At 46.4% G+C, this 18,314-nt stretch overlaps 1 protein-coding gene across 3 annotated transcripts in view; it reads left to right on the forward strand.

Annotated features, from left to right (window-relative positions):
- The window catches only part of SCAP (SREBF chaperone), a 657,412-nt gene extending 639,830 nt beyond the window's left edge, over window positions 1-17,582 (forward strand). For all 3 annotated transcript variants that reach the window (XM_069210888.1, XM_069210889.1, XM_069210887.1), the window contains one exon: window positions 17,193-17,582. In XM_069210888.1, coding sequence (XP_069066989.1) covers window positions 17,193-17,438 — 246 coding nt within the window. In that variant the 3' untranslated portion in view covers window positions 17,439-17,582. The remainder of the gene's footprint in view (window positions 1-17,192) is intronic.
- Window positions 17,583-18,314: the final 732 nt, after the last annotated feature.

The following is an 18,314-nucleotide window of genomic DNA, read 5'->3' on the forward strand; positions in this document are numbered from 1 at the left end:
TAGCTTACATGGCTCAGTTACCTAGTCCCATTCAGGAGTTAGCTGGGGTGGGATGCCAACAAGGTACCCTGTGTGAGCTAATGGTCCTAGTAACTTTGTCCATAGCAGAATTACAATTTGGAAGTTTTGCTGTTAAGACATATTAAAAATGTACGTCTTTCTTAACAAAATACAGCTCCCTGCCATATGGCTCTGTGTCTCCCATAGGGGAGCCTAATACACAATGTTAAGTGATAGGGTGGCTTTGCCATTGAAGTGAGTGTCAATAAACTGGCAGTGAAAATACTGTCCTTCCAGCCTGCAGTGGCAAGCTGGGGCACATCTTCTACTTTTTCATACACAGGGTGGCATAAGCAGTACTGCAGTCCTGAGTGTACACTCTGCCTTACATTCCCTGAGTACCATATCCTAGGGAGTTATAAGTAAGTCAGTCCTTGTCAATTGAGTGTATCCAATTCGACATGCAATTTGTATAGGGTCAGAACACTGGCATCGAGGTCTGGTTAGCAAGCCTCAGGCCACTCTGAGTCGAAAAACCAGCAGCATCAGTCCAAAAATGTAGGGATGAACATGCAAAAAGAGGCATTTCCTTACAGGGGTCAATTCCATTTTTAAAATTAAGACCTCATGTTAGATGAGTCTGCAATAGTACATCTGACCAGATGTTTATAAATAACAGCCACCCATCCTCCGACCCATCCCTGTCATTCTCATTTAATGATACTATGTTATTGGGGTATGGTTGTTATGTCTGGGGAAATCCTGAGCTGAACAATGTTTCTGTTATAAAATGTATGTCTTGATTGTAGGTGTGAAAAATATCTCAAACTTCGATTAAATGATGTGAGAGATCTAGCATTTAGGTAAATATATAATGTTTTTTGTCACAGACAACTGGGATGAGGCACCTCATGACCTTCGCTCCTTCAGTGGTGGATAATGCATGTCATTCTGACATTTGGCAAGCCTTTTTGTTTTTGCTCCCTTCAGATCTCAAAGTGGAGATGGATGCTCTATCTCTGGGCTTGACTGGTCACCTAGATGATGTGGAGTTTAGAGGTCTCCGGTCTCAGAACAGTGCCACCACATAAATCTTCTGACCTATGCACCACCTGGCTCGCCTTAAAGGCCCTAAATTGCCAATACGATTACAATGTTGCACTTCAATATGTAGACCAGAGTGGGCATTGTGTCGTGTGGAGGTTCTAAAGCTTTTGTGATGGCTTGTCACCAGATTCCCATAATGGTCAGTCACATAGCGGAATGCTTCAACAAAAGGGCAGATGATCTTAGCAGATGTTATCTTGCTGATCAAGAGTGGGGTGTAGTTTCCTGCCCAGTGAGGTGTACCCTTGGTATATTGTCTAGCCTTTTTCATCTTGAGTTATCTCCTCACTGGTCTCGTAGAGGTGTGTTCAGCTTTAAGTGGGACTCTGGATTCTGATACGCTTTTTTGCCTCTTGCTTTTTCCACAGGTCTTGAAGAAAGTTAGGTGGGACCGGACACAACTTATTATTGTGGTTCTGAATAGGACCAGGAGGGTTTGGTACTTTGAATAGCTGAACCTGAGCATTATCCCTCCACTTCAGCTTTCTTTTCGTTAGAACTTGCATTCCCAGCAGCATGGCTGGGTGCAGCACCCAAATCTCTACAATCTGCACCTTGAGGCATGGAGATTGAGTGGAGACAATCCATCACAGAAGTATTCCCCTAGAACAAACTCCAGAATTGCAGAACAAGTATATCAGCCATAAAGATATTGTGTTCCATTTGTTGCTTTAAGTAGTTTCCCTTATAACATAACTAAAGCAATGGTTAGGTCTAAGTCCCTATGATGACATCATGCCAACGTTCTTTAACTTCCGCTAAGTGCTTCAGGATCCCCTGCCATATTTGTAGGTCCTCCTTGAGGTTATCATCTCTTCTAACCTGGCATAACTGCATCTCTTCTGCCACAGCCCATTCCCTCACATCTTCAAGCCATTGCCTTTAAGCTGGATCTCTGTATGCTCATCCAAGCGACAGCCACCGGGCGTTTGGCCAACAATAGGGCCAGCTGCATGAGCTTCCATTCTATTTTTCCCTTACTTTTTTTTAATATCCCCCAAGAGGCACAAGATGGGGGTCAGATCCAGCTCCACCCCCAATACACACCTTAAACTTCGGACCACATAGTCCCAGAAAGTTTGTACTTGGGAACAATTCCAGGCCAGATGTAGGAAGATTGTCAGTCGGATGCGACACCTCCGGCCACCATCATTCGTAGTAGGATTGATTCTATGTAGGAAGATGGGGTTACATGTGTGGTGTATATAATTAAAACATAGTCGCTTAAATCTAGCATTGCACGTCCCCTGCCTAGGCAGGCACATAGTGCCTTCCCCTGTGTCTCCTCTATGGGCGTGTTCAATTCATTTTCCCAAGCCGATTAGGACCTTGACGCGGCCCTGGGTGTGTCTGCCAGCATGGCCCTATGAAAGTGAGATATCTTATGTCTATTGCCCCCCTCTCTCCCCCCCCCCCAATATTCCAGGAGTGCTCTGAACATTACTGATGAGGCTGGGGCCTCTGGTTATGTGGGCCATATTTCTCATACTATATTAACTATACTTGCGTTGATTGAAAAATTGTCCCTGACTCAACCCCAAGGCCTCCTGCGCTGCCTCAAACGTTATAAAGGTCTCGTTGGGTTAGAGGTCTGCAAGTGTCAGGCATCCTCCCTTTTGCCGAAGTATAACGTCTACTGTGGTGGTCAGGTGTTGAAACGCCGGAAGGTCCCAGAACACAAATTGCAGACAAACTGGGGCCCATTTCAAAACCACCCTCACTGCTTGCATGCAAAGTGTTGCTGTATGTTTAATTAGGTATGGGAGCTTGGGGGTCCCCATTTTCTCCTGCGTGGAGTAGCTGCAATAGCATTTTGTGGCAAGAGTTGTCTCTAAGGAGGGTTTTCTCCCAGTTGTCTCCCTCTGCTAACCACAGTGCTGCATGTTGCAATTGGGAGGCTAGATAATAATACTCTATGTTGAACAATGCCAATCCTCCTCCTAGCAGAGGCAGTTGGAAGGTCTCACGGGTCAACCTACTGCGGCCAGGACCATACCAGGGTTATTAGCAGGGAATGCAAAAGCTTAAAAACTGACCTGGGGTGTGTGTCCAGAGAGTCCTGCAGAGTATATAGGCATTGAGGCAAAAATACTATCTTGCTACTGCAGCACACCCCATTATTGAAAATGTATTCCAGAAATGCACCAATCTTTTTAGGCCCAACATTATTCATTCTATGTTGTGCTGGTTCTGCTGTCTGACCGTGTGGGCCATCATTATTCCAAGATATCGGAAGTGATCGGTTTCCCATCATAAGTGTAAATCCGGCAAGCCTTCAGACGGGAGTCTTGCTAGGCTTCCCATTGAGAATTTCAGCAATACGCAGGCCAGGTAGGTACCCAAACCTTTCCAGCTCTTTCATCAAGATGGGGAGGTAGGATCTTGGCTCTGTCAGGTAGAAGAGCATATCATCCACATACAGTGATATAGGGTGGTGCATCCCCCTCCATTTGAATGCCCCACCTTTCCATGTCACCTCTTAAGTTGCTGTGCAAATGGCTCAAGAGTCATTGCGAAGAGCAGTGGTGATAATGGGCACCCATGACATGTACCCCTCTTTATCTGTAACATTTCGTGGCACTGTCCGCCCATTCTGACCCTGGCTGTAGGTTCTGTGTAAAGAATTCTGACCTACTTTTGGAATTGTGGCCCAAACCTCATGGCTGTCGGACCGCTAAGAGGTAATTCCAGCTCACGGTGTCAAACGCCTTAGCGATGTCTACAGGGACCAGTGTCAATTTGTCTTCCCTTCCTCAATCTCGTGGAGCACATGTGTCAGTTTGCAGATATTCATGGTTGTGGTCCTTCCTGTTGTAAACCCACATTGGTTGGGGTGAACCAGCCAGGTCATCTCCGGGCCAAGCTGTTTTTCAAGGATCTTACACAGGATTTTCACATCAAGGTTAATCATAGTAATAGGTCAATAGGACGCTGGATCGAAGGAAAGCACACCCGGCTTAGGAATCATAGCAATGATCCCCTCACACATCGACACTGGGAGTATATTGGCAGTTAATGCCCCATTATAGACATCTAAGAGCAAGAAGCCAGGTCGGGCCCAAATACCTGATTAAACTCTGCTGTGAAACCATCACTGCCAGGGCTTTTACTCAGTGGAAGAGATTTAATAGCCACCCTGACCTCCTCCAAAGTAAGGTATGAATCCAGTGCCTGTATCGCTATCATACCCAGCTGAGGCACTGACACTCCAGCCAAGTAATCCGCTGATCTGTCCTGTTGTGGGTTTCCCGGGTTGGCGTAGACCCTCTCAAGATGGTCCCTGAACGCCTCCACTATGTCACTCTGTTTTCTCGCCTCTCCCCTGGGGGGTTTGTGAGGTGAAGCACTAAGGTGCGTGGCATCTCCTGTAGGAGGAGCTACGCCAGGAGCCTCCCCGATCTGTCACCCTCGCAATGTAGGAGTTGTCGATACAATTTCAAAAGTATAATGTTCTAGTCTATCTCTGGTGTCAGTCAATTGTCTAAGAAGCTTGGTCTCCTCTCCCTGACTGCGTCCCTCACCCATTGGGCGTCTCTGCCATGCCGCCAAGGTGTCTTCCTTGTTGTCCAATTCTGCCTGTAAGGCAGGACTCCACATGTAAGTCCACACAGCTACCCCGAAGCACAGTCTTACAGGCCTCCCACTCTGTTGCCTGCCTTTGTGTAGTCATCCAATTCTGTTCCATATAGTCAGTTAATGATGGTACAATCGTCTCCCTGCCCACTTGATTTTGGAGAATCTCTAATGGGAATCTCCACTTACATAGGGCTCGGGGGTTACCACCCCACTGAAGTCCACACGACACTGGGGGATGGTCTGATAAATATCATGTGAGGTGAGGTACTTTGTCTGTCTTGGGCTCTGTATGTTGCGTAAGCAGTATGCAATCGAGTCTGCTAAATGTGCCATATGTTGTCGAATAACAGGTGTATTCCCGAAGGCCTGGATGCCTGTCTCATCATACATCCCCAAACTCTAACTGTGACTTTGTGGTCCTCAGACTCATGGTCATTTGTGGTTTAGTACCTTGTCTAGGGTGGTGGCTATGCAAGTCCCCATCTATAACGTAATTAAAGTCCCCCCCACCCAGAGCGTGTCAGTCCCTGTGGTTGTGGACGGTTCACTGGCTAAAGTGGGGTAGAATGATTTATCATCTTTGTTCGGGGCATCAGAGATTAGTATTTCCAGTTCCTGACTATCCAGTGTACCCCTGATCAGAATGTATCTGCCTGCAATATCTACCTCCATAAATTGCAGTTCAAAAGGCATCCCCGGGACTATCCAGCTCAACACTCCCCTTGGCAAATGAGAAATAAGTAGCATAGTAGTTTTGCCCTCTCAATTTTTTGGCCTGTTTCTGCGCTTCAGTATCTGTCAGGTAGGTTTTCTGAAGACATGCCGTGCTCACCGCTCTGGCGCTTAAGCAATTACATCACCCTATATCGTTTTGTAGCATTGCTAAGTCCTCTCACATTCCAGGTGAGAAGTTTATAAGTATTGCGGACTTCCATGTGTAATGTAAACTGAGTTCTCCATCTCTGGGGTTGGCCATGTTGTGTATAGCAAACCAATGTAATAGAAACAGAAAATATAACTCTCAACTTCCCCAGGCCCCTCCCCCCACCCATGGACAACCTTAGCAGTAACATAAATCTATTGGAGTCCACCCACTGTTGTGTCAGGACAGTCACAACCTCCCTGCCAGTCCAACTGGGACCCGTTACGTTAAGCTTGCTGTTCTCCCAGCTTGCCACCTCTATTACCTTCACGTGCAGCCATGTCGCTTAATACTGTAAGTACATGAACATTATTAAAAAGAAACCACCATCAGTTTGCTAATTCCAACCAGCTCTGCGTTTTGATGCCATGGCTGTCAGGATATCCAAACAGGGTCATTGCGACGTGCCAGCGCAACGTTGACCCCCGAGTAGGTGGTACCCCAGAGGCCTGATCAGACGGGAGCTACATCTCCATTCTGCTGTAATGTTCCTCAACCGTTATGGAGCTCTTGCTCAAGAAGCGCCGTATCGGGGACCATCTCGGAGGTGGGGCACAGAGTGTGAGACACAACATCCCGAGGGCCTGTCATCTCTCTCTGGGGACATTGATTGTGTTAAGTGCATAATTCCATCCTCCCCTATGCGAATTCTGTGAGGCGGCCAAATAACTTTGATCCAGACTCTCTCTGCTAACATCTGCATTTACTTAAGGTGTTGGAGCATCCCTGCCTCTCCTCCAGCGCCGGTTTTCCCTGCCCCGTCCCACAGGCTCCGGGACCACAAGCAAGTCCCAAACGTCCTGCAGCCTATCAAAGAAATGCGCTTTGCGCTTGTGGATGACTTTCAGTTTGGCACTGTACAGTAACCTATAGGTCAGGCTCATGGCCTTCAGTTTTTGTTTTGCTGCCAGGAAGTATTTACATTGTTCCTGCACCTGTTTAGTATAGTCCAGAAAGATAGCAATGTTATAGTTCTCATATTACGGCACTCCCTGTTCCCAGGCAGCTCTCAAGATGCAGTCCCTGTCCCAGTAGTTAAGGACATTGGCAATAAGGGCCCTCGGTGGGGCACCCGGGCATGGGGGCAGAACCAGGGCTCTGTGCGCCCCTTCAATCATAAATATAGAGGAAAGACCAGGGGATTTCAGGGTCGACCTAATCCAGTTCTCCAGGAAGCGCTCCGCCGAGGCTCCCTCCACCTTTTCCAAGAACTAAGCACCCGAATATTGCTGCAGTGGGAGCAGCCCTCTTTATCCTCTGCTCTTCTGCCTAATTCAGCAGCCTCGGTGCTTACTGCGGTCATGTCGCTTCAATATTGCCATTTCCTCCTGGAGGTTTCCCTAAGTTGGTCTCCACTACGGAGACTATGTGTAAGACTTTGCATAAGTCCGCGCGTAGCAATTTCACATCAATTGACACAATCTCTATCTGGCGTTCCAATGCTGATCTGAGTCCCTGGATGGCCACCATCAGGTCTGTCCCTGTGGGCTGAGCTGTGTCCTCTCCAGGGGCCACCCCATCAACGCCACTGGTCTGTCCTTTAAGCTGTTGGGTGGGCTGCTTCTGGGTGGTATATTGTATTACAGAATGCGAGCCTGTCGCCCTCGCCACCCTGTCCTTCTCCATAATAGGAATAGTCCAACTGTCCAAGGGGGAGGACTCTCTGCTCCTAGATCGTCCACCGAGAGCCAAACCGCTGAGAGGGGAGTAGGGGGCGAGCGTTCCCTAACATGCCCACACAGGTTTCCCACTCTCCAAGACGCCGTCCGGGCTGCTCTCCCACTCCGGCCCTCCACCAGGTCTGCTCACCACAGAGAAGGGGACCTTCCCTCGCCCTTTCCGGTAAGATGGCTGGGTTCCTCAGCAAGGGATTCCTCCCGTCAGCACCAGGCCATCAAGGCCACTCTGTTTGATGCGCCGCTGGTCTCCCGGCTCTCTCTCGCAGGCCTCCGTCAATCTCCCTAGGGCCAGCAGCAGGACACTGGCTTCACCACTCTCGTCTCCATCCCCAACTCACCGGGCGTACCCCGGCGGTGTCACAGTCTTCCGCCCAGTCCTCCTCCCCCAGGCCCACCTCTCAGGTGGTTCACTGCCACCTGGCCCCGGAAGCCATCTCTACCGGAATCGGACTGCCATCTCGGTTCAGCCCCTCAGCGCCATGTGCCAAGGCTCTCCCCACAGCCCCAGCGTGCCACTCACAGGATTGTTGAAGGGGCACCGGCTCCAAGCTCGTCTTCTCCGCTTCCTGCCTCCCAGGCCTCCAGGGGACGGAGCCAAGTCACTGGGCATGCTGCAGCTGCTGTAGGCGATATGTTGGCCGTTGTTACTCTATTCAGCCCATTTCTGGGGCAGCAGGATTCTCAAGTACTTACGCTTCCTGCACCTTTAGAGGATTTATAGAGTAAAATCTCGACACTGGGGGAGAGCTCAGGGACTCAGGTCCTGTCAGCCATCTTGTCAGGCCACGCCCCCACCAAATTAGTTTTTACCACTGCAGACACAGGTTTGTCACCAACTACGAAAAGCAAATTGACCCGCTAGGAGCTAGATTGGCTGATAATCGTTTCTTCATGCTGTCTTTGGCCTGGCAAGGCTTAGCTGTAAGCACTGGTAAGGGATAACTGTCAGCCCTTTCGGCCTACTTTAGTTTGCCTGATCAGCTATCATTCAAATCACCGGTTGTGATGTGTTTTCCTAAAGAGCTTTTAAATGTCCCCTCCCCCCTCCCTTTCTTTATGATGCAGTGGCATCTCCATTTGGTTATAACACTGTTGATGTTTGTTTCTTTACAGTCTCTTTCCAGTACTCTTGATACGCTTACATTTGAAGACTTTGTTTCTTACTGACATCACTTCTGCATGTTGTAAGGCTGCTGCAAGCCTTGTAAAATCAGCCTCCTTATATTGCCTTTTCTGGTGCTTAGGACAACTATACCCTTTTGGCCAAAAGTACTGTCTCCTTTTCACGTGGGGCAGTCCATCACACTTTCTTTCTTGTCTGCGCCATATCGATCTAATGAGGAAGAGAACACGGCATAGATGGTCAGCTGTTGGTTCAGTTAACTAATGCAAAGAATGGTAAAGGTAGTCCAGAAATGGATTTTGTCCTTGTGGATTGTCCTTTACATTGAGCTTTGTTATGCAGTGGCCAAAAAGGATCCTCCAGAGAACCTTCTGGCTCATTCCATCTGAGTACAGGCCACAACTACTGTTTTAGTTTGTGCTGTTCTGATTTTTTATATCTACCAGGCAGCCACATGGGCATCTATTCATACATTATACCAAGCTGCCATGCACTATAGAGCTGATAAAATTGGCCTCTTTCTGGACTTTTGAATCGGTGTAGTAGTTGTTGGTGAAAGTCCTCTTCCCAGACTCACCTCCTTGGAGGGGGGACATTGCTTTTGTTGGTATAGATTCATGTTGTTAGAAATCTACGAATAGAAGAATCCATCAAAAGAATAAGTTACTTAGCTTCGGTAACTCTGGCAGATACTATGTCTAACCACATTCTAGGGTGCAAAATATCAGCTCACCAAACTGATGTGAGCGGGCAGGATTATCACCAAACAGTGACCAAGTAGAACCGAGGTCTATAGTGCTACTTTTCAGTGTGTAGGAGCTATTGCAAAAGTTCATAAATCCAGTCTATCACATGGGAAGATTAATAAAGTGAGGAATCTGCTCATAGAGGATCCAACAGAAAGAGCGTTACCAAAGGGAAGTCACTTATTTATCTTCCAGGTTACATCTTCATGCCCTCAATAAGAATAAACACTTTCTATCTGCTTCACACTTGAAAACTGTTACTCATGCATAAGGCAACTCCCAACTAGATTTTGGTAATTCAGTCCCCACTGATGTAGCGCACCCCTCACTCGCCCTGTCAGGAGTCGTTCTTTCTACCACTAGACTTCAACTTCAAGAAAGCTTGATCGCAATTCATCTGACTTTAAAGAGTTTAATTGCTTCCCATTGAAGCAAAGATTAAGTATAAGCTCTGTTGCCTGATCTCAAGGCTGTCCCCTTAAATTAACCTCCTTGTCTGCCTGACTGCTCACCACCACATGCAATCTAAAATCTCTTATGAGCACACAGAAACATCCAAATTCTAGACTTGACAGTTATTACATCACACTTATGAAGCCTCCAATATCTCCATGATCTTTTTTTAGGTTCAACTCTGATTTATTGTTTTTTTTGCTACACATACACCCATCTACATCCATTGGCCGGTGGGGCACGTCTGTTTTCACTTTAGGCGTATAAGAGTAAGTATCCTATTCAACAAAACACCCCTGTCCCTCCCCCTACCCTGGTTTACTATAATCCAAGGACAGTTGCAAACATACGTTAGGCCGCCGTGTAAGATGGATGTATGGTAGGGTCATGGTCGCTAGCCAGAGCTCCTCCCTCTGGGATTCTGAGTAGTGTAGCTGTTTAGTTCACTTGTGGAGCTTCAGTTAAGCAGATTATCTGTAAATATTTTGAATATTTTGGGCTAGTGAGCTCTTCAAATTTGTCCGACAATCATTTAATACAGGGAACCCAGTTTTTTAAGCAAGTTACTTCTCGGCGCTCTACGTGTACTGAGATTTTTCTCCATCTCCAGAACCTCCCACATTCGTGTGAGCCATGCCGAGTATGTCAAGATCTTACCTTTCCCTAATAGAGCTGTTATAGCCTGCTTAGCTGCGCATAGTGGTAGTCTATTTGCCTGTTCTCAGGCTGAGCGTAAGAGGTATGTTATCTTGTTGGACAAGCCCATTGAAGTCTACGTGGGGAACCGCTGGGTGGTTGTGAAGATCACTTCTATGTTGTTGAAGTCCTCTCCTCTGTATTATATTTTAGTTTTGGGCAGTGCCACAGTAGATGGGTCAGAGACCCTTATTGCCTACCGCACCTCCAACAGACATGTGATTCGCCGGTGAATAGGTTTGTATACGGGCAGGGGTATAATACCAATAGAGGGTAATTTTAGTTAGTGTTTCCTCATTGCTGAGGCAGGCATTTGGCAATAGATATCTGTCTACTTTTTGTCAGAGAGTGTTCGATCTAACACAAGCTTCCACCATCTCATTGCTGGGGAGCATGTCAAGGGTGCTGTCCCTCCCAATATTTTTTATATAAATCAGCAATGAGTTGTTCATGATCAGTTTTGGTGATGACCCATTTCTCAAAGGGAGTTAGTTTGACTAACTTTAGCTTTGATGGAGGAGTGACTAAGCCAGTGTCATATTAGTAAGTAGTGCCAATTTAAGGACTCTGGGAATACCATAATCCTCTTTCAGTTGTTCGAAGGATTGGAAGCCCTCCCTGTCGTAGAAATCTCCCACCTATTTCCAGTTTGCAAGTGCCTTTGGAGATAATCATTCCCTTTGAGTACTAGAGTAAACAAGTTACCTGTGATAGGTGTCATGGCAGCAGACCAGGTTGCAAGGCCTTTGGTGATAGTCACTCTGTCCCATGCCTCCAGCGTTGCTCTGATTACCGGGGACACATAGACCTCCCAGCGTCTATGACGACAGATAAGTCACAATAGTTTCCAGATGTGTGTACCCACAACTGAATGGTCCATAAGGCATCAGTGTTTCTCTGATGTGGGTCTGTGGCATTCTAACACACAGCCGAGATGCACAGCCGTGTAGTAACAAAGTAGGTGCGAGAATCCTAAAACTCCCTCCCCCAGACTGAGATATGCTGGTCTTTTAGCTTGCCAAGGTGTTTTTCTTCCCCTTATAAAGTTCTCTATCAATTTCTGCATTTTATCAAGGAGCCCTGATAGAGCCTGCATTATGTAAAGTGTTCTGTCCCCCCCACCCCCTCCACATTTGCCAGGTCTGTAAGTCCCTGTATGCATTTTTTAAGAGCTAGTTTTGGGCTCCAGTGGAATCAGTGGTGGGTCAGATTTGTATTCACAGATGTTGGAAAAAATCTTCTCCTACCATGGAACCAAATGGTTGATTCAAGTCTTCCCTTATCACTTGCAAGGTATTGCAAGGATACAAGATTTAAAGACATTCCTCTTGAATCCAGAGCCTGTACCAAACGTCTCCTGTTCTCTAAACAGCCATGTCGGAGAGGTTATCATGACCATATTATCATCCCTGTAAAGGGACAACTTTTGTTCATAGTTTCCAAACTGTATGCCCATGTTATTTGGGTTACCTGGTATCTGTGCCACTAGTGGTTCCATGTAATGGGCTAAACGTAAGGGGGTAGGCACCCCTGCCTTGTTCCCCTACCAGTCACCAGTGGGTCTGATAACATTCTGTTGGCTCTTACCCTTGCTGTGGGGTGCCTATATCCACTAAGCGCACATCACCAATTTAGAGCTGCCGCCCATTTTGGCCAGAGTAGACCTTAGGAACCCCCAGTGGAACCTGTCAAATACCTTCTTGGCATTTGATGGAAAGGCGGATGTCCTGGATCATGCCATCGATCCAGGATGTGTAGGATAAGTTTGGTGTTGTCACTGCACCCCCTTTCCAGGATAAAACCAGATTGGTTTGGGTCTACATGAGCTTGCATATAAGGGCCCAGTCTCCACGCTAGTACGTACATCAGTGAATATTTTAGCATCAGGAGGGAGAATGGTGGTACAAAGAGCTTCGGGTGGGGTCTTTGCTGTCTTTATGAATAATCAAGATTACCGCCTCTTGCATCGTTAGTGTAAGGGTGCCAGTGTCAGAGAAGCAGTCATACAGAAGTACCAGTAATGGTGTTAATATTGGCCAGAATAGCTTTTTGAAAAAGGCGGTAAAGCCATCCAGGGCAGGGTCGCATCCTACGGATAGTTTGTTACTCAAGATCACTTCCTCAATTGTTATCTTCTTCTCAAGGGTGGATATGTGTTGCTCCGTGAGGACCAGGACCTGAATGGGCTCTCAATATGTATATATACCAGAAAGTTATACTGGGTTCGGAGTATAAAGAGAGGAGTAGTATTGTCTAAACGTATCTAGGACGCCCTATGCCTCATAATGTTCCTTTCTGTGGTATGTCACTACTGTATTGATGGCGTTCCTTTGTAATCTGGTTCTCAGTTTTCATGCCATTAGTCTCCCCCTCTTTATAATAACAAAGGTGCAATAGGGCATGCTCTGGTCTGTCCATGTTGAGGGCTTTTTCCTGTTGTCTGGCACGAGTGAGTTGATGCCAGGTCTTTAAAATGTTTATCAGTTTATGGTGGGCCTCCAAGTCCCACACTTGTGCCCCTAACTAGGTGTGCTTCCCCCATATGTCTGCACTCCGTTTTTTGCAAGTGAGATTAATATCCCACCACTCTGACTGCTTTTAGTGCATCCCAGAATATCCCCTAGTCTGTAACTGTGCCTTCATAGTCTTTGATGAAGTACGAGATTTTCTCACCAATGCCCATTTTCCTAGGGTCAGATTAAAGGAGATTGTCACTAGCTGCCATAGTCGAGGGGGTGGGTTGCATGTGTCAAAACCGCAAAGATAACTTGATGGGTGAGTGGTCTGAGAAGGCTGTTACTCCAACATCCACTCACAGTCTCATCCAGTAGCTGTTGGGTCTCTAGGGAATAGTCAGCCTGGCGTATGTTTGATGTGAGGGAGAAGAGTAAGTGTAGTCTGTGGAAGTGGGATATCAGGCTGTTCAAATAGCTAAGAGGCCAAGGTCCTCCAACCATTTTTGTCCGGACTTGAAATTACCTACGATTGACCCATCCGGAAATCAGAATAGTCTTGTTCCTGTTCCATTACCACATTAAAGTTTCCTCCTACCATTATGTCAGAATTTGGAGTGGCCAACAATGTGACTAGAGCGTGTTTTATAAACTTCTTCTGATTCTCATTAGGGGCATAAAGGGAGCAGATTGTGAATGTTTAGGATGCCGTAGAGATTCTGAAGGCCAGTAGGCGGCCCGGGAATTCAGTGTGGTTAGGACCTTCCTATTAACTTACTAGCAGCAAAATAGCTACTACTCTTTTTTTGTTTAGTCCGGAAGAAAAGAACTGCCCCGTGAACCATGGGGATCTGAGAGTCCTGAAGTGATGCTTCAAAAGGTGGGTCTCCTGGAGGAGGCACATCACAGTTTGTAGCAAACTGTGATGCTGGGGTGTCCATTTTGCTCGGGCTGTAAGACCCCTGATGTTGAGGCTCAAGAGGGCATACTTTTGTCTATTGTGCCCATCCAATTCCAGTCACTAGCTCTAAGGGTCCCTTCCTCCCACTGAGCGTGAGTGCCCAGATAAAAAGGGTGAAGGGCAGTGGCGGACACTGTGATGCACCAGTTTAGTCCCCAGAGGATATTGAACAAACAGCATGAACTAATGTCTTTCTCCCCCTCCCCCCCCCCCCAGTTAAGAGATCCATTAACAATGAGATCATTCCGCCCCTCAGGATCATGATTTTGTCCAGGTTGCTGCATGGTAGAGTCAGTACTCTACTCCAGCCCGTCTACCTGATCTGCATATGCATTCTTTTACCTCATCCAGCCTACCACCACCCCTAATTCCACCCCACTAGCAGCCCCCTGCATGAAGCCCACCAGCCCACACTGCACCCAAAGGCACTAGATGGCGGCTAGTGAAAAGCACCCAATGCATCAGGAGCTGCTTGTTGTCCTCTGAAAGAACCTTGTCCAGCACTGCCTTGCATTCCTGGGACGTTTCCTTTTATGTTAATTTAGGGGACATTTTTGTAGAATTGGACATTTTTCCATTGTGCAACCAGGGTCAAGTGTTTCCCCCACAGGGTGGTTCCCACATCTGACCTCAGAGTGTCCGTCAACTGATTCTGGGAAGTCCAGTACAGCACCTGCCTCTGCCATGGTGTGTATGGCATGGGTTTTGTTGCTTAGTCTAAAGATTAAATGGATGGGTTGACCCCCCAAAGGATTCCCCTTTCCTTCAGCAATGAAGTGACTGGGCGCAGCTGCTGTTGTGGTAGTGATTGGCAGTAGGTCTTAGTAGAGCGACTCACTGGCTCCTTCATAGTGATCTCCCCCATCTACGAGCTGCCTCCATGAATGGCTTTCTTCTGTCTCTAGCTGTGATTGCAGGTGAGTACATCTGGTGGCTAGTTTCCAGGGCTACCTTCACAGCCCATTCCAGATGTTTTATCCAGCTGTATGCCCTCTTCTAGGAGCCCTGGGAAATAATTGCTTCACATAGGGTTCTAGGTCATCTTGTTTGATCACCCATGGGTCTCTTTTAAGGCAAACGTTTAATCTATGTGAATGGTCATCAAGATGGGCCTTTTAGTTCATGCTTTGATCTTGCATCTCTAGGATTTCTTCCTCTCTGGCGCCTCCCACATCCTTAGGAGTAGAGACTCGCTGGCCAATGTTCCACAGGTCTTGATGCATCTCCTTGAGGTCTTTAGCAACATCATCATGGAGGATACAATGTCTTGACATAGTTCATCAAAGAGTTCTTCCATAAAAGCATGTATAAGTGGGGTCTCAATTGTGTTTTGCGGTGAGCCATGCGGTGAAGGGAGGCAGCTCCCTGGGTCATTGTCACAAGAAGAACTTCCACTGTCTATTTTTTTCTTATGGTGATAGGAGGCCATGTTGGGGGCAGGACGCAGTAGAGTCTCTTTTCTGTATCCCTTTGGGGGTACTCTACTGTAAAATGAAGACTGTGCAGTCCCCGGGCCACCGCTGGGGTAACCTGTGTCCCCCGATCCCAGTGCATTGTTGTGCTCTAGGTAAGTGTCTGTGGGCTACACATTGGCAGTTTTCTCATATTGCGTCAGAGATCTTTGGGGACTCCCCTCACCCCTAAAGCCTCTGTGCCGTGCCTGGTACCCCATGTGTCATATGGGGGCCTATGGCAGCTGACTCTGTGGGCCTTGTGCTTCGATGTGAGGGGTTAGAAGAGCTGCGCTGCAGGTCTAGTTACAAATGTAAGGTAGAACACTCTTATATCGGTGCCATCTTTGCCCTGTCTCAGGTGTAATTTTTTTAATCACTGATACAGTCAGATCCCCTTCCTTCTTTAAAGTAGGTTGTTCTGACCTGCAGGTAACAACAAGAGATCATTTTGGCTGGCACAAATCAAATTAAAAGTTGACATCTGGCGGCAAATGTAGCTTAGTTGTGCCCAGAGTTTGCACCCAACTTGCTGGAAGCTTCTAGATCCTCTGAATGCAATCTCCTGCACAGATGTGTTTGCTCATATCTTGCACTCTCCTGTACCTCGAAAGCAGTGCTTTTTTGTTTTTTGAAGTTGATCACTAAGGTTCTCAGTGTCGCTCCTGGGCTCCATTTGGAATTTTCTTTTCATGCATGAAATGTTGACTTTTGCCTATCTTCCTTAGATGATTGTTGAGGCACAGCATTTTAAAATAAATACAGGCTCATTAATTAAAGTTAATATAGCGCATAGCAAGTAGTCTTTTTTTTTTTTTTTTAACAAGATAGGAATATTTGGTCAAATAATACACCCTCTTGAGAGACTCGTGTTTCAAAACCACTTGGCTATCTCTTTTTGACTAATGGTCAGAGGTCTTCACCGCAATGGCGTAACAAAGGCCCCTGCATTCCCCTGCAGTGCAGGGGGGCACCCGACCTGCAGGGGGTCCCTCAGAACATTACACTGTGCAAGGGCCGCAGGCCCCTGACTGGGTCAAGGTGGGAGAGGGGCCCTTCAGGTACTTTGCAGGAGGGCCCCTTCAAGTTTAATTACTCCACTGATTCACCATTTAGCAACTCTGAGAAGCACACCTTCTAGTGTGTATTTATTTGCTAGATGCATGTGAAATTACTGTAGTAACTTTATTTTTTATTTTTAATCAGTTCAAATTATTTCATGCCTGAAACGACTGGCAGGTAATTTAGTGCTTTTATAGAATTTAGTTCCTAGTTTTTCTTGTGTGCATGTTCCTTACATAGGGAGACACCTCCCATCTGTAACACCATTTTTACTGTGGATGGCAAGGTTTGAAGTCACTTCCACTTGCCACTCTTCGATGAAGTAATACAAATTTCCATTGAAATAGACCAGTAGTGCATAAGCAATCGAAAGCGAAGTTAAATTCAGAAACTGAAGTGCAGTTCAACAGCATATTCGTATTGTAGATCCTTTCTTGAGAATTGCTGCTGCAGTTTCAGTGCTTTGTGGAAAGAAGGCAGAGGGCTGAACAGTGCGCATATTATCCATGCATTGATGGGCTTTCTGGAGTATCTTTTCAGACAAAATTATCTTATACTTCTTAATTGAATACCTCACTGAATAAACACAGCTTTATGTTGACTCCCATGTCTTTAGTAGGAGCCTCTTCAAATAAAACAACGACTAAAAGCTCCACACCTCCATTTCCTGTTCCGTTAAGAAATGTAAGATAAATACAGGCAATCCTCTTTTCCCTTGTACTAGATTTACAAATGGAAAAATGATGTGGACACATTTCAAATTCAAACACATATCCTAACATTGGCAAGTCTGACAAATGCAGACACCTACTGTTGTAATTTCACAGAAATCCAATTATGTTTCCTCTAAAAATGTGATTAATAAAGAATTTGTTTGGTTACAGTCTTACACTTGTTCCCTTTCGTTTTCGTCTTCTGACACTTCTCTTCTGTTTTTTTTTTTTCTTTTTCTACCCTTTGCAGGATCTGGGCTGTGGTGCCAGCATGGGGTTGATCTCTGATAACCTACTGGTGACAGGAGGCCAAGGCTGCGTCTCCTTTTGGGACATTGGTTATGGGGACTTGCTTCAGACTGTCTACCTAGGCAAGAGTGAAGAGGCACAGCCTGCACGGCAAATTTTGGTCCTCGACAATGCAGCCATTGTGTGTGACTTTGGCAGTGAACTCAATCTTGTGTATGTCCCATCTGTACTGGAGAAGCTAGACTAAGAAAGAAACAAAGAAACATTTGGCAGCAGCTTGCTCCTATAAATATAATCTGCTGGTGAAGGAAATCGCTGACATCCACCATCTACCAACAAGTTCAAAACATCAGGAGTCGATAAAGAGCATCTTTGTTTGAGGGACGTCTGCACTGGATTGGTCTGCCACACATTCAAGTCACCATTCTCTGTGTGTGTGTGTGTGTGTGTCTGTCTGTGTCTGTCTGTCTGTGTGTGTGTTTGTGTGTGTGCGCGCATGAAGAATTTTCCAATAGGCTCTTGTGATTTCTTCCTTTGTTCCTCTTCAGTCACACTCGGGTCTGCTACAAACCCTACACCAGAAAGGTGAACCATCTTTTCCCCAGTGTGAGTACATTAGCGTCATCCACCTCGTTTTGAGAGAAAATTTGGGAACAAATCGAATGTCATTCATGTTCTTTTGGGGTTGAGTAGTGCATTGAGTTAGACCGATGAATGGACTGTGGAGCAGCTCAGAGTAGCCAAGGGGTCCCTCTATCATTCTGTTAGAGGTCCACCTAGCTGCGGTGTTCTGAGCTAGCACTTGGTACATCACACTTTGTGTTAGATGGGTCACCATCCTGTTCTTGCTATGTAGTACACAATGCAACCGAGACAGGAGTTCATGCCCTGTGCTGCTGATGCCTAAGAATTTGGTGCCAGTAGCACACTTTGTTTTCCTGCTTAGTAAAGGGCAAGGCTGATATCTAAAAGAAAGGCAATTTAATTACAGTTATCATGCTCTGAGTGTTTAAATGTTGTCTGTCTAGTTGAGGTGTTGTGGTCTGCTCTGTTGTGTGAGGCTAGTGAAGTTAATTGGGAAGAATTAAGTATTAGTGTTTGTTTGAGTTACAATATCAAGTTA

The sequence above is a fragment of the Pleurodeles waltl genome, chromosome 10 (genome assembly GCF_031143425.1).
Source record: "Pleurodeles waltl isolate 20211129_DDA chromosome 10, aPleWal1.hap1.20221129, whole genome shotgun sequence".
Taxonomy (NCBI): Eukaryota; Metazoa; Chordata; class Amphibia; order Caudata; family Salamandridae; genus Pleurodeles; species Pleurodeles waltl.